Below are 16,652 nucleotides of genomic sequence, written 5' to 3'. Positions count from 1 at the left end.
AATTAAGCACCAAAACATCATATTATACAACAAATTTGACAGAAAAGGTAGTTCCATGCGCAGTAATGCTATGTAGTAATTACAGTAGAGTCTCACTTATCCAACACTCGCTTATCCAACATTCTGGATTATCCAACGCATTTTTGTAGTCAATGTTTTCAATAAATCGTGATATTTTGGTGCTAAATTCATAAATACAGTAATTACTACATAGCATTACTGCGTATTGAACTACTTTTTCTGCCAAATTTGTTGTCTAACATGATGTTTTGGTGTTTCATTTGTAAAATCATAACCTAATTTGATATTTAATAGGCTTTTCCTTAACGCCTCCTTATTATCCAACATATTCGGTTATCCAACATTCTGCCAGCCCACTTATGTTGGATAAGTGAGACTCTACTGTACTGTATTTACAAATTTACCAGTAAAATATCACAATGAATTTGAAACACTGACTACAAAAACATTGATTACGAAAAGGCAGACTGCGTTGGATAATCCAGAACATTGTATAAGCGAATGTTGGATAAGTGAGATTCTATTTGATATGAAATAATTTCTAGGATAGAATAATGCAGAACAATATAATCTCTAAAACCAGGACAGTAATAAAGAAATAAAGAAATAAAGAAAGTAAATAAAGCAAGGAAATTGGAAATTCCACAAAGGAAACAATCAGGGCCAGCTAACACCTCCCAAGAAAGGATTCTTCCAGAAAGGAAGCTGAGAAGGCAGTGAAGCACTATGTATTACCAAAGTCATTATTGTTACTATCATTACTATCCTTACTATTATTATTATTATTATTATTATTATTATTATTATTATTATTGTGTTGCGGTCAACCGTGAAAATGAATACAATCTGGCTCCAAGTATTCAAAAACACTAAAATCAGAATATATAAAAATTAATGTGGTATAATAAAACAGAACAATACAATCTCTAAAATCAGAACACTAAATAAAGAACAACACTCTGAAAATAGGGGAATTCCACACAGAAAACAATCAGGGCCAGCTAACACCTCCCAACAAAGGATTCCCATCATCAAAGTCTGGCCAATCCTCTGTTTTCTCAGGGCCACAGACAGTAGAAGCATATAAAATATCGCAAACAACACCACTCTGAAAACAAGGTAATTCCAGACAGGAAACAATCAGGGCCAGCTAACACCTCCCAACAAAAAAATCACTCAGGGAGGAAACAGCTAGGCTTTAAATCTGCAAGGCCATTACATCCTAATCATTTTTCCTAATTGCAGCATTCATACTTGCCTCCAACAGACAAAAAAAAACAAAACAATCAGAAATATTGCATATTCACAACCTTTAGGAAATAATGTCCCCTGATGGCACAGCATGTTAAAGCGCTGAGCTGCTGAACTTCTGGACCGAAAGGCCGCAGGTTTGAATTGGGGGAACTGACAGAGCCCCCACTGTTAGCCCCAGCTTCTGCCAACCCAGAAGTTCAAAAACATGTAAATGTGAGTGCATCAATAGGTACTGCTCCGGTGGGAAGGTAACGCTGCTCCATGCAGTCATCCCACATGACCTTGGAGGAGTCTACGGACGACGACGGCTCTTCGGCTTAGAAATGGAGATGAGCACCAACCCCCAGAATCAGACATGACTGGACTTAATGTCAGGGGAAAACCTTTACCCTTGACCTTAACTACCACCAATTTCTCAATACTTTATTTCCCATACCACCATTCTTCGCCACAGCAACGCGTGGCCGGGCACAGCTAGTGAGTATATATGATAAATTATCTCTTTGGTGGTAAGCAATTGCAGATGAAGGAGACCAATAATAATCTTACCCAAGCATGTTAAAAAGCTTGATGGTTGATGGACAAAAGTTCTGCAAGACCAACTTTCTTAATTAATCAAAACAAAAGTGGTGGACTCTGTGTGAGAGTGTCTTTCTGAACTGAACAGTGAGATCAAATATTTTTGGTGAAATTATTTCTTTGTACAGTTAAGAGAATGTGAGCAATTTGTCTTTGTGTTGTTTAAAGGAGTTTTTGACCCGATCTACACTGACTGGAGACCAGGGTGGTGAAGTATGTCAAAGCACTGAGCTGCTGAACTTGCAGACCGAAAGGTCGCAGGTTCAAATCCCGGGAGCGGACTGAACACCCACTGTTAGCTCCAGCTTCTGCCAAACTAGCAGTTTGAAAACATGCCAATGTGAGCAGATCAATAGGTACCGCTCCGGCGGGAAGGTAATGGCGGTTCATGCAGTCATGCCGGCCACATGACCTTGGAGGTGTCTACGGAAAACGCCGGCTCTTCGGCTTAGAAATGGAGATGAGCACCAACCCCCAGAGTCAGACATGACTGGATTTAATGTCAGGGGAAACCTTTACTTTACTACACTGACTATTTAATGTAATTGAATCTAGCTTCAAACTGTGGCAGCCAGACAAAAATCCCCCTAAAAACCAGTGAACGAAAGCTCTTAATGTGCATTAGTGCTATATGGTTTGTCCTAATATTCTTATTTTAGTAAGTATGATGAGGTTGTAAGAAACATGAGTAGAAACTGACAGTTAAAGTGTGAGAGTTCTCTTTGGGAAGGACATTATTTTAATGAAGGGATAAATGACCTCCTCATAAAGCCCTGGCAAAGCATCCTGCTTCACCAGGCTTCTGGGGAGGAAAGAGGGAGCAGCAGAGCAAATTTTCACCCCGTGCACAGCTCGCTTTGGGCTATGCTTTCCCCATCACATAGGAACCAGCACAATACGGGCATCCTGTGTTGCTGAAGACAGTGTCCATGGATGGTTTCACCTGGTTGGGTGCGTGGCCTATGCTGGAAGTTACACGATGTCATGGGATGTCCGACGTCGGCCTCCATCCTAGATAGAGTGAAACATCCTAGAATCAGACATCACCCTGTATAGTGAGGTGATAATTCTAACCCACTGGTATACCAATAACAGATATGCTGGTGACTTGGAAATGTTTTTTGCGCTTGCATTTAAAGGTAATGTTTCTTCAAAATTTGGAAGAAAAGAGGTTGTCGACATTTTCAGTATTTTCCATGACAATTGGTTTCCAGCACAATATCTTGATTTTTGACATATTTGTAGGTCTTAGGAAGTAGATTGTGAATACCAAATTTCAAGCCACTCTGGTGTGATTTTTATAAACAGTAGAATTTTTAAACTACTAATGGATGGACTTTTTTGGCAAGTTAATTAAAAGGGCTCTATGAAGGCACAATAGTTTGAAAAATGTGAACAGTTCAATTAAGCTGGGGAAGACCATGATAAACTATAATGGGGCAAAGAGTTAAACTTATTCAAAAAAGAAGCAAAGACAGTTAAAAAGATTTTCAGTATTCGAATAAAATAAAGATCTGTTTCTGACATGTATTTTTATAAAATTACCTTGGAGAGCTCTCTATCTGTCTTACAAATACAATTTCATCCTCTACCATAACACGAAACTGTATTCAGACAGTGGATGCACAATTATGTTTTATTGCCTTAGCTCAGCAATACACAGATGGATTTATCTTTCTTTTTATAAGAAAGAAGTGGGGGTAATGAATGAACAAAGACTATGAAAGTTACAGCAACAGATGGATTGGTTCTCCAAGGAACCATTCAATTGTTTACTCTCATTCCCACCTCCCTTAGGTAAAGAAAGGAATACGGCGTGGGTTTAATATTGTGTGCTAACTGCATTGTGTGAAACAGCATCAGACAGAACAGGAAAAGAAGGACATAATCTCATCTCCTGTAGGAAAGAGGAAGCAGGATGGTTTTTGGACTTCCCAAATAAATCCTCTTACTGATATTTCAGTTCATTTCATGGGTGTCTCTCCATGCTAGAAAACACCTCCAATTATTCTCAGGCACATGTAAGACAAACATCCTAAGTGGCTGATCACAGATTCTGCTGTCAGCCATTCCCATGATTACAAAGGCAGTTTTCCATTTGCTGCGCCCATGGAAATAACAGTCTGCTATATCTGCAATCCCCAGGTACCTGGAACTGACTCGTGTGTGGAAAAAATTATTTCCTCTGCTGAAAAAGTTTTTTAAAAAAAGCACCATGATTTCTCCCTCCTCACCTGCATCCCTTTGGCAGCCAGCTCATGATAGGCTACCCAAATAGCAAACCAGGTGCCTTAGGTAAATGGAAGGCATTAAAGAGGCTTCCATATAACTGTGATCCAAGTGCTGGAATAAATATGGTCTGAATGGTAGCTGCTGGTATTGGCAGTTTACCACACTGGAAGGCTACCATTGGTCTCCATCCAGTTGGGTTCTCCTGCTGTTGCCTGCCCCCTCACTAGTGGGAGCCATGCTGGCGAGGGTGCATTTTTATTTCTTGCTCTTCAGTCTCCAGGCACTAAACTATCCTCCTGGTTCACAACCCACATGGCCATGTGGTGTTAATAGACTTTCATTTAGCAACATGGAACATGTGCATTATGCCTTGCTAATTGTTGTAGTTCAGATTGTTATTTGACAAGTTGATCCAAAAGTTGACAACCGTATATAAGAAAACACAAGGGAAGCTGCATTATGTCTAGATATTATCTTTCTGTGTAACACAATTTTTTTCCCTCATATTTGAACTGTCTTAGTTCATTTAAAACTTTGATCTGACAATTCTAGAAGACGAAGATAGATTCTGCCACATTTCTATGCATGGGAAGTTGCTTAAATTACATTAGTACATTTCAGCCTTTTTTTTACTGATCCTTGCTACAAATATTTATTATAGCAGGGCTTCTTAAACTTATTTTAACTTGCAACCTCTTTCTGCCCAAAATTTTTTATGTGGCCCTGCAGTATATCAGAATATAAAATAGATATACAAATCACACTTTTTTGAAGCCATGGATACGGAGGACCAATTATATCACAACAGTAACAATTAGGGAATGCCTAACTTCCAAGTACATACAAATCAAAACCTTTAAGTAATATACAGTGGCCCTCAGTATCTGCTGGGGTTTAGTTCCAGAATCCACAAATGCTGAAATCCCATGATATACAAGGGTGTAATAAAACGATGTCCCTTCTATAAAATAACAAAGTCAAGCCTTGGATGGTTGAATCCGTGGATACAGAGGGCCCATCCTATTGCAAACTAAAATCTGTAGGATGATTAAGATACAAAAAAAATTCCTTTGGGACCCATAGTTCATCACGTTACTTCTGACAGGGCTCCATTCTCGAACTGTGGCGAAAGCATTGTACGAGGGAGCAGTGAGAACACAGGAGGCTTCTTGTGTTCTTGTTGCCTACAATGGGGCAAGCACGGGGGGAAGCCGGGCAGTTGATGCTTTCCCCGTGTGATAGGAAAGGTGATGCTGCGGGCGATGTAGGGTGCAGGGTGACAACCCCCCCTGCTGCCTGGTGGGAATCCCTCGCTGTTCCCTTGCGTTGGGCGACTGAATGTGATGAGATCCTAAGAAGCTCTGTATGATAGGATTGGTTTCATGAATGTTTTTCCAACAGGATATATGGTGGTACTGTTTTTGGTGTGTGCTCCCTGCCCCAAAATAAGTCAAGTTGTAATCAAACCCTAAAAGGCTCTGGCCCAGCTTACCTGTTTGAACATATCTCCTCCTATGAACCACCTCAGAAATTAAGATCATCTGGGGAGGCCCTGCTCTCGGTCCTGCCTGCTTCGCAAGCGTGACTGGCGGGGACGAGAGAAAGGGCCTTCTCAGTGGTGGCCCCTCAGCTGTGGAACTGCCTCCCTAGTGACATTAGATAAGACCCCTCCCTCATAGCCTTCAGATGGAAAGTAAAAACCTGGCTCTGGGATCAGGCTTTTGGAGAATAGCGCAGTGCTATAATAGATTTGGAACATGTGGAATGACTATGGAATGGCCTTAGACTGAATAATTGGCATATGTACGCCACCTTGAGTCCCCGTCGGGGTAGAGAAAGGCAGGGTATACAGTGTTCCTTCACTTATTGCGGATTCACTTATTGTGGATTCACTGTTTTGTGGGTTTTTTCATATGGCCTGCCCTCCCTTGCAGGCACAAAATGGCCCAGGCTGAGGCCTGGCCCGCGCTGTCCTCCTCAGCCACCCACAGGTAGCACCATCACCTCATCACCTCAGCGAACAAGAAGGAAAACAGTACAGTACATTAAAAGAGGAAGGGAGGGATGCTATATTTGTTAAAATAAATATAGTGTCCCTACTTCGCAGATTTTCACTTCTTGCGGGTGGTCCTGGAACGTAACCCCCGCATAAGTGAGGGAACACTGTAGATAGGGTAAACAAATAATAAATAAATCAATGAGAAGCACACTTAGAAAACCTGTTTAGGTACTAGCATAGGATTAGTGAATATATAATTACAGACAATCTATTTCAGGCAAGCAGGGATTCAGTGAGTTACACTTTTTCAGCTTTGTTCACCTCCATTTCCTTTTTTAGAAATTAAGGTCTGGTGCAGGATAACTTTCCCCTGAGTTATTTAAACTCAGGATGCAGCCACATTAAGTGGGTTTCCCTGGGTTAACTGAATAGCCTGTGTGCATTTTGTAGGTGCTCCCGGGTTGATCCAAACTTGTACCAATCTAAAATTATCAGTGTAGATGAGACCTTAGTCTATTTATTCCTGCTTAAAATAACAAATTGCCTTGTTCATCAATGTTAGGACTAGCAGGATGTAAGATGGATTTTTCAGCCTCCGTCTCATTCTGTGCTGTCAGTTCCAATATTTGTTATTGTTTGTGATGATCAACAGTGAAAGACTGCATTTATATTTTAATACCGAAAAGGTTTGGAGAAGATCAATGCATTCAGAGTGCTTGCAGAGAACATAGGACACAACACATGTATGCATGTTCATGCACAGGCACATGCATGTTTCTCAGCAAGCATGTCATGTTTTGCACACTGTTTGCTGTTCCAGAATTAGTCTGCAGAATGTAGGACTCCTCTGTAGCTGTGAATATTCATCATGGTAGCCAGAGGGGAAAGCAGCAGTCAGCACAGCGTAAACAAAGACAAGAGAGGAGAAATTGGATTCAGTCTGCAATTTCCTCCCAGCCTTCCTTTTATACTTTTTGTTTGTTTTTTTAATGCATGTTTGTCATAATGTAATAACTTCACACTGACCCTTAGCCATGATACGAATATATATGTTGTATTTGGGCTTAAACAATTAAGGCATCAAAATATGTTTCGTTAAATGTAGTTTCGGTAAAAGCTTAGTTGACTGGCTTCTTAAAAGCACCAGGTGTCACAATCCTTAGAGAAGGAGGGGGAAAATGATGAATGGAAAAAGGTGGGGCCAAATTAAATGGTGGCTGTCTGGGTTAAATGTGCCACTCAGAGATGAAAATGTTTCTGCCGAGAAAGAGAGCTACATGGTGAAGTCTGAACTGTTAGTCCTTGGGATGCTCTTGCATTTTATAAGACTTCTCTTCTCGTGACAGAGATTTATTAAAGGAAAGCAAATGTAGCGCTTGTAATATAATTTTCATTATGTAGAGTGAGCCCCTCCTGTTCCAAGGAAACGACAGATTGCGACTTACGGGCTGTGCGGAGACTACAAGAGCTCGCACATGACACCACCGCACCCCTCCCGAAGAGATTCTGCCAGTAAAAAGAGGTGGAGGAAGAAAAACACTCTTTCTGGCATTGCTGCCAAAGTCCTGAATTGCTGACTGAGTGGCATTTGCTTTGCGTTCAATAAGCAGCCATCTTGTCTGCCTATTGAGACATCTCAGTTCGGGGCTATTTTTACTTGTCACTCTGTATTGTCAGCTTTGTTCTACTCTGCTTCATTTAAAATGGATTGCAAGCAAAAACCATATTCTTCAGCTGGATGTGGCTACACATAGGAAAACAGAAAACCTTATATGAGGGCAAATATTTTGTTGGGCAGAAAACACTATGATTCGTTGCCAAGGAAATATATGGGAGCAGAACCTCATAACTGGGCTGTTCTTCTCTCATCCCATGGAAATGTACTGGTAAGGGAACAAGGCCAGATCCTGGTCTGGGATTATATTAACTGTTCTCAGGATCACAGCTAATATTGAGATTTTGCAAGTTTTATATCTTGAGATTTTGAGCATGTTAAAAAAAGCACATTGAGGTTTTTTAAAAAATGACCCAAACACAATGAATTGTGGATTGTAAAGCATTTGAATTTAACTGGTGTACATCCATGTGAAAATGAGACACAGTTAAATTTAACTGACTAAAATAATTCACTAAATAAAATTCTCAAATCTGAACATACAGTTGGAGGCCCTGTAGAAAACTTTAATTACTTTTTGTAGTTTAAGTACCTCATCACATTAGATATCCTAGCACAGGCAACGGCAGGGAGATTCATTGAGCACTGTGGCAAATCTGTGGGGCAGCGGAGAATCCATTGTCTCATGCCCTGCAGTGCCATTTTCCCCACCACCGGGGAAAGCATCACTGCCCGTCTTCCCGCACACTGGCCTCGTTGCTCTAGCAGCACAGTTTAGGGACGGAGCTGCTTTTGATAGGATCCCATGAGCTCCGTCCCAGAACTGTGCTGAAAGCATCCTACGACAGCTAAGTTTGCCAGCATGATAAAGTGGTTAGTAAGAGACTCTGGTACCTTTTGTACAAACATGTAGATAAAAGAGTGTGCAGAGATGTTTTATAGCTTGTGCACACACATCCACCACCCCTAGCATGGTGCAGTTGTTCTTGGTGAAAACAAATCCAGCTAAGTCAACAAGGAATCATTTGCAGTTTCCAAAGGCAGCTCATGCACGCTGGCCACCTAAAGTAGGAGGAGATGCACCATTGCCCCCATTACCACCATTATTAACTGCTGCCCCCATACAAGCTGCCACTGCTATGTTGTGTCTTGCTTTAGGGTGGCCTCTGTTCCTGAGATAGTCTTTGGGTGAATTGCTATACCAAAAAGCCGGGTTTCTTCTGATTTCTAGGCCTTCTAACTCTTTAGTGTCATTTTCAAATTAGCTGATAATGCACAAATATCTATAATAATACAGAACAATAATGTATGTGTATATACACTCTTGTAACAATCCCAAGAAATGTAATACAATTCAGGTTTCTACAACTTTATATTAAAGTAATTCTCTTCAAACTATATTGCATATAACAAAATTGCTTTCAGGATTTCATAAACAAAGGTACAATATCCATGTCATACTCTCACAAAGTATACTATATCAGAAGTAAATAATAAACATAAAGAGACAACCAAGTCCATATTATTCCTGGAGTTGCGTAGAATCTTGGGCCAATGTCAATTGTAGTAAAAATATTCAGTGTCCAAGATAACAGATTCTATATTCAAAGGAACTCTTCGTTTGCTTCACAACGCCAAGAACTGGAACACAAGGTCTCCCGGGTTGTTCCCCTTGTTTCGTTATCACTTCCTCGGGTGTTGTGTCTGTTTTAATTTTATTGTGCTTATCACGCTAGATAAAGGAGTAAAAATAACATACACAATAGATGTATGAAACTCCCATATTAACATTACTAAGGAAAAGTTTTTTTAAAAGAAAATGATAAAAACACGCTTCTCTACTTACATTCTTATTAGTAGCTCTGGCACTAAAATAATTACAATATCATGTTTAATTAAAATGTGTTTGCAGTGAGATATTCTAGATGGCAAACATATTATAGGATGGGTTCATAAATGTTAGGTAAAGGTAAAGGTTTTCCCCTGACATTAAGTCCAGTCATGTCTGACTCTGGGGGCTGGTGCTCATCTCCATTTCTAAGCCAAAGAGCCGGCGTTGTCCATAGACACCTCCAAGGTCATGTGGCCAGCATGATTGCATGGAGCGTTGGGGAACCATAATTCCAAATAGATCAGTGGTTCCCAACCTTTGGGCCTCCAGGTGTTTTGGACTTCAACTCCCAGTAATCACAGCCATCTTGCCAACTCTTAGGAATTGTCCAAAACACCTGGATGCCCAAAGATTGGAAACCACTGACATAGAAGCTTCATTAGCTACTGTGCCCCCCTCCTTTTAATGTGCTTCTCCATTGTAGAATTGATGCAGTTTGACATCACTTTAACTGTCATGCTCCAGTGCTGTGGGATCATGAAAGCTGAAGTTTTACAAGCTCTTTAGCCTTGTCTTCTAGAGACTGCTGTTGCCTCACCAAGCTACAGATCCCAGGATTCCATAGTACTGAGCCATGGCTGTTAAAGTGGTGACATAATGCATTCATTCTACAGTGTGAATACAACCGTCGAAGAGTTTACAGTTAACTGTTGGTATTGGGGACAGATAACTTGTGCAAATAAAGGATATGTCAAGGAATAAAATAAAAATGGAGATCACAAATAGTGCTTTAACGAGAACAAACAGTTTCAGCTCATGAACTGCATTCCTGTTGTTTTCCTATTCTCTTGCCTTCTCACTTCATCTTGTTCCTGCTCAGATGCAAAAGCAAAAAAGCTGTGGATCTAGGTCAAGGTTTCTGGTGCCAGTTAGAAAAGCTATGATCCAATGCAATATTAACTGACAGATAGGGTAAACTTAATATTCAGAACATAAGTGTTTCCATTTTGCACAGCAGGAGAGGATTGATTGATCATGATTTGTATTATGCCAAGAAACATAACATTCAGCAGTGTGATTTATTATTCCCAGGAAGTGAGTGAGTTACACAATCTGCAGTCAAAAATATTTAATTATGTTAAAGTGAGGACTGAAGATTTATGACAGAACCTTGTGCGTTTAAGTGACTTCTGGAGCATCTGTGTCACACACACGCACACGCACACGCACACAGAAGCATTAACATCAAGTAAAGTAAGATTTTCATTTAACAAACTATGCAAAAGCAAAACAAATGGAAAACATCTCCCCAAATGAGACCATCATAATTAAGCTGCACAAAATAAATCTAATTTGAATCACGTAAAACAAAGTTGCAAGAAAAGAATAACTATCAGACAGTTTTTAGACATGTATGAATAATTGGCTTTCATAATGTAGTTGGATCTCTTCATCAGCCAAAGAAGAAAATAATTTTGATCATGTAAAATTGTTCCAGACTCGGAACACATTACACTGATCTCTGATTAAACACCATGATCCAAGAAACTCATTTCCTGGCAGCTTATGCAAAAAATGGACATCCAAGGTGCATGTTTTTTCGATGCCACTTATGTTCTTGTAACTTGGCATTACAGACAGAAAACTTTTGAGTCGACATGCTTGGTAAATTACACGGCCAGTTTGTTAAATCCTTAATGCTTTTTTAAAATTATTTAAATGTATGTAATACTATGTATGTGTAATATAAAACGAAACATACAAGGTGAGGATTTAGGCCCTCTCCACACAGCTGAATAAAATCCCACATTATCTGCTTTGAACTGGAATATATGGCAGTGTGGACTCAGATAACCCAGTTCAAACAGATATTGTGGGATCTTCTGCCTTGATATGCTGGGTTATATGGCTATGTGGAAAGGGCCTTCCTTCCCCCCACTTACAGTCTAAGGACCTCATAATATGTGCTGCTGGAATCGTCATGGATCATGGCAAATCCGGTGGTGCCTAGCAGGTGTGGAGAACCCGTCGCTCCACACCCTGCATTGCTTGACTTATCTTAGACCCCATCCCACAGAGGGAAGCTTCCCCCCGTTGATCTCTATGCAATGTGGGAAGCCTCCCGTGTGGCCGCCGTGGCATTATAGACCGGTTCTGCTTTAGTTTAGCCACAGAGCCCCACTGGAAGGACCTGTACGTTGTCATATGGGACTCAGTGAGCTCTGTGACTGAACTAGAGAGGAACCAATGTATGCCGCAAAAATCAACCCTGGATGATGTGGTTGTAGATCAGTGATTCTCACATTCTAGTTCTCCAGGTATTTTGGGCTTCAGTTCCTAGAAGCCTCAGCTACCTTAAGCAATGATCAGGGATTCTAGCTGCTGAAGTCCAAAACATCTGGTTGACCAAGGTTTGGGAAACACTGGTTTAGTTGAACATTGCCTCTAGAAACGGCTGTTTGGACTGGGAGGCAATTATTTGTAGTGCTGATTCCAGTTTTCTCATGAAGGGTATGTTTTGGTTAGTATCACAGTATGACATCAATCCCTTTCCGATGTGTCCTGGTTGTGATGTCAGTGGTTCCCTCCACTATTGCTGCAAACATGTATCCACACATTTAATATATGCAGATTTTTGAAGTCTTGTACCTTCTGTGTGGCTTAGAGTTACCAGTGCTTTATCTGTGGTGCAGGAAAGTGTAGGAATGAGCATATTGCTGAAATTTTGACAGCATGATGTTCATGGGAGAAAATGTTCTTACTTTAACCTGTAAGAGATTCTTTAGCTTAGGATTCTGCCATTAGCAGTGGCCTAGAGTAGATGGCCCTTAACTCTACAATTCCATGCCTTGATGAAAATGTTGCAACAGCTATGTTCAATTGACTAATTGTTCTAGCAACAGCCAGTTGTCTTATCCTGCACCTGATGCAGGAGCTTTCTTGAAATAGGGCACGTGGCTGCATTTTTGTTTTCAAGCTTGCACATTTTGGAAGTGCAGCTTTCAAAGACATCTGTATGAAGAAGATGGAACACAATATAAAATTGGAGTTACTTATAACATGGCTAAAACAGTGGTTCTCAACCTGTTGGTCCCCAGGTGTTTTGACCTACAACTTCCAGAAATCAGATTAACAGCTGTTAGGATTTCTGGGAGTTGAGGGCCAAAACATCTGGGGACCCACAGGTCAAGAAACATTGGGAAAGAACTTATTTTGAAGATCCATGAAATTAAAATTCTGTTCATTGAGAAATTAGTTACTTTGATGTACAAAATGAGATTCTAGTTGTGGAAACGAAGCAACAAAGGTAATTATGTTTTACAGCTTGTGCATTTACTGAAATAATTGTATCACACCTAAATTATGTGGAAAGTAAAGGTAAAGGTTTCCCTTGACATTAAGTCTAGTCGTGTTTGACTCTGGGTGGTGATGCTCATCTCATCTAAGCCAAAGAGCCGGCATTGTCCATAGATGCCTTCAAGGCCATGTGGTCGTCATGACTGTATGGAGCACCACTACCTTCCCACAAGAATGGTACCTATTGAGCTACTCCCATTTACATGTTTTCAAACTGCTAGGTTGGCAGAAGCTGTGGCTAACAGCAGGAGCTCACCCTGCTCCCTGGATTTGAACCCAAGACCTTTCAGTCAACAAGTCCAGCAGCTCAGTGGTTTAACCTGCTGCACTATATGGGGCTTCTATTTGGCTTCTACTGTCATTACCTCGTGTTCTGTTTTGTAATTTTCATTTTTCACTTTTTTGAGAGGATATCAAATATATTAATTTTTCAGTTCAATGGCATAAATCCTTTCTGCATATAATGGGGACTTATTTCTGACCTTTATTTGAGAAGAACCCAAGTTCTTGGTACTCTATGGTGCAGGTTCATTGTGCATATACTGCTTCTGTCATAGGATTCTAATGTTTTTTCTGACTTCTTCCAGAACCCGAAGCCGGTGAGGTGTCCCCTCCAGTGGGAGCTGGAGTGAACAGCAACAGCTGGACCTTTAAATATGGACCTGGCAACTCCAAGCAGCCTGGTCCCGGTGAGTTGCCAGACAAATTCATTATCCCAGGATCTCCGGCAATCATCTCCATCCGCCAGGACCCACCAAACAGCCAAACTGACAAAAGTGACTTCATAACCTTTGGCAAGAAGGAGGAGACCAAGAAAAAGAAGAAGAAGAAGAAGGGAAACAAGGCTCAGGAGAAAAAAGAAAAGGGCAACAGCACCACTGACAACAGTGACCAGTGAGGGGTTTATACTGAACAATCTACTTAGCCAATTTTTGTAATCTTGGAAGATTTCTCCTATGTAGCAACTCCCAACTTCTTCCTACTGTTAACCAGTTCCCTGTATGTGCAAGACTTCAAAACTCTGCAGGGAATTCACAATGTCTGTCTAGATTGCTTAACAGGTTTTGTCTTGAAAGCTTTATTAAGCCTGGTGTTAACTCTTTTTCTCCACTCTGGCTTGTTTTCAGAATCTAAAAAGCAGACACAAGTTTCTTTTCTCCTACGCTGAAAAGGAGACTCTTCACAATACAGCCAGTGCGAGGTTGGACTCTTTGCATTGTGGTTCCTGTGATCCTGTTCTGATGACACTTATGGGGTGGGGGTGGGGAGCTTAACTTTTTTGGTATTGTGCACCCTGTACCTGATCGGAAACTCTTGTGTGCTGATTAATGGCTAGATGATGGGAGATCAGATTAATACGATGCAAGAAGAGTTGGTAAAACACAAACAAAGTTTCCTGGAAATTAATGTGCAATGCTGTATGGCCTGGGCAACTCTCTTAAAATTTGCAATTAGATTTTTTTCATAATCCATAAAATCTAGTGTGTAGTATGCTGGAGCTTTTATATATTTTTTATATACACACTCCAGCGAAATAATAATACTAATAAAAAGACTCACTCAGATGACTTTTATGAGATACTATGAAGTATATCTTCTTCAAGCCATTGGCCATATTGCCACAGTAAGGCCTTTGTTCTCCTAGCAAGGATGTCCCTCAGGGAACGTCTGCATGGCAGCCTCCCACACTCTTGACTCAGTGCTGGAGGGTGAGAATTATCTCTTACATACATATATATATATATATATCAAAAAGGAACTTTGCAGGAGTGGGGATTATTCCCTTGCTCACGTCTTGTATTGCTCAGCTATGTAGACAGAACTGGTCATGCAACCCAGACCTTGGCATGCATGCACTGCAGGGAGTTGGATCTCCATCCAAGGCACATCCAGTGCCTTGTGAAACCACTGTGCAGACATGCCCTCAGAGTTTAACAAGGGAAAGAAGGGCTGACATCTCAGGAATGTAACAGACTGTGATGTTTCCTTTATGTCCTTGTTTCCACTCTATTTAACATTCTTTTGCACATAATGTCTCTGAAAAGGTCAGAGTCTTTTCCATAAAACATATGCAAAAGTAAGGACAAAAAAAGAAGAAGAAGAAAGAAAGAAAACAAAGAAAGAAGCCTGATCTATGCTACTTGTGATTTGATATCTTTATTTATAAAGGGAATATAGCTGTAAATCAAAAAAAAAAAAAGAAAGAAAAGAAAAAAGAAAATCGATCTCCTTTAACCCAAACTGAAGTCAATTTACAGCCATTAGAAAATATAACTGCTGCTATTGAAGTGCTTTAGAAAAAAAATGCCTGAAACATCTGTATTATATCTGCCAATCACAGCTTTATTCTGTCAGGTCACTGGTTTGGGGGAGGGGGGGTCTGCCTCTTGCATGCATTAAGAAATACAAGATTTTCTCTTTCTCTTTTTGCATTACTTATTCTGCACTTTGAGTACACCACATTTGTAAACCAGTTTTCATCAGAGGAAGCCGAAGCAAACCCTTTCTCACACAAGCAGATCTACTAACCTGCTAGCTCTGTGCAGTGTCTTGGTGTTATTATCTCCCACATGACCTCCTTGGGTTTTAGTTTGACTTATCTATGAGTTTATAAATTTATAACCCTACAACTATCACTTATTATGTAAAACTCAAGTACTGTATGTATGCTATATGCTCTTATAAGTATCCTGAAATATTTATGCTGTGCTTGTGTATGTGAATGTCAATGGAACTATTACCTAGCGTGGACATTAAGCTTTACTGTTGAATGTAAATCCATTATTATTCATTTTTTTGTACGCTTGTGAACAAGTGGAGTAGTGTTAATATTTTTAAGCACTGTTAGTTACCAGTTTTTTTGTGTATGAATTGAAACACAAGTAAAATATCTTTCTTAAATCAATAAATCAGTAAACCACAGGGTTTTATTTCAGAGGTAGGAGGGTTACAAAGTTCCTCTTATAAAGGCATAGCTGACACATGGAAATATACAGAAGCCGACCTTTTGTGTGTGTTGAATTTCATATCGTGTTTAAAGGAATGTTCTCAAATGCTTAACTATGTTTCCCCCCACAGAATAAAGCTGGGATTCAAAGGAGACATTCCTACTCCACTATATAACGATTGATAATTTTCTCCTTCTTAAAAAAATCACAAAAAACAAAACAAAAGCAAAAGCCATAACATAAGTTTTCTTCTGTTCAGTGGAGTAACTTTTTAAATAGAATTGTTTAGAGTTGCTGGTTTTGGGGTTGAAACTCATTATCTCCCATCTTCTACATTTCTCTGGCATTAATCCTTATGGGCCTTTCATTTGTAAATAAACACTCATTGGTTGAGCTGTAAATCTCTGAAGGGGTGGGGTGACACAAGACAGGTTAAGATGATGGCTATCCAGAGAAATGGAATTTGAAAAGCTGTGGTGTAAATGCATGGGGTCTCTTTAATCTAAGGGTCCGTCCATACAGTACCTTTCCCAGGAGCTCCTGCTTCAAAAAGGAGGGTGACCAAACATCATCCCTTGAAAATGCGGAAGCAATTGCTACAAACAGCTAAAAAACACATATTTTCAGCTGTAGGAATACCCCGGTTTTGACCCAAAAAATATGCATCTTCAAATGTCTATATATATGTTCCTACACCCAGAAAATCTGGGATTTTTTTATGTTGGTTTGTTTCCCAGTTATACATGTTGGTTCCTGATTGGTTGTATCCTAAAAATATGGCTACAGTTGACTAGAGGGAGAAACTTTATCCTGGCA

General features: G+C 40.1%; 1 protein-coding gene across 14 annotated transcripts in view; it reads left to right on the top strand.

Annotated features, from left to right (window-relative positions):
• Nucleotides 1-15,797, top strand: part of LOC100556634 (protocadherin alpha-C2) — a 296,573-nt gene extending 280,776 nt beyond the window's left edge. For 12 of the 14 annotated variants that reach the window (XM_062977849.1, XM_062977851.1, XM_016993057.2 and 9 more), the window contains exon 4: nucleotides 13,476-15,797. In XM_062977849.1, the coding sequence (XP_062833919.1) occupies nucleotides 13,476-13,786 (311 nt within the window). In that variant the 3' untranslated portion in view covers nucleotides 13,787-15,797. The remainder of the gene's footprint in view (nucleotides 1-13,475) is intronic. The other 2 variants (XM_016993064.2, XM_062977848.1) reach the window with 1 other exon arrangement.
• Nucleotides 15,798-16,652: the final 855 nt, after the last annotated feature.

This window comes from Anolis carolinensis, chromosome 4 (genome assembly GCF_035594765.1).
Source record: "Anolis carolinensis isolate JA03-04 chromosome 4, rAnoCar3.1.pri, whole genome shotgun sequence".
NCBI classification, from domain to species: Eukaryota; Metazoa; Chordata; class Lepidosauria; order Squamata; family Dactyloidae; genus Anolis; species Anolis carolinensis.
Note: the sequence above shows the minus strand (reverse complement) of the source record. Positions and strands in the feature narration are given on the sequence as shown.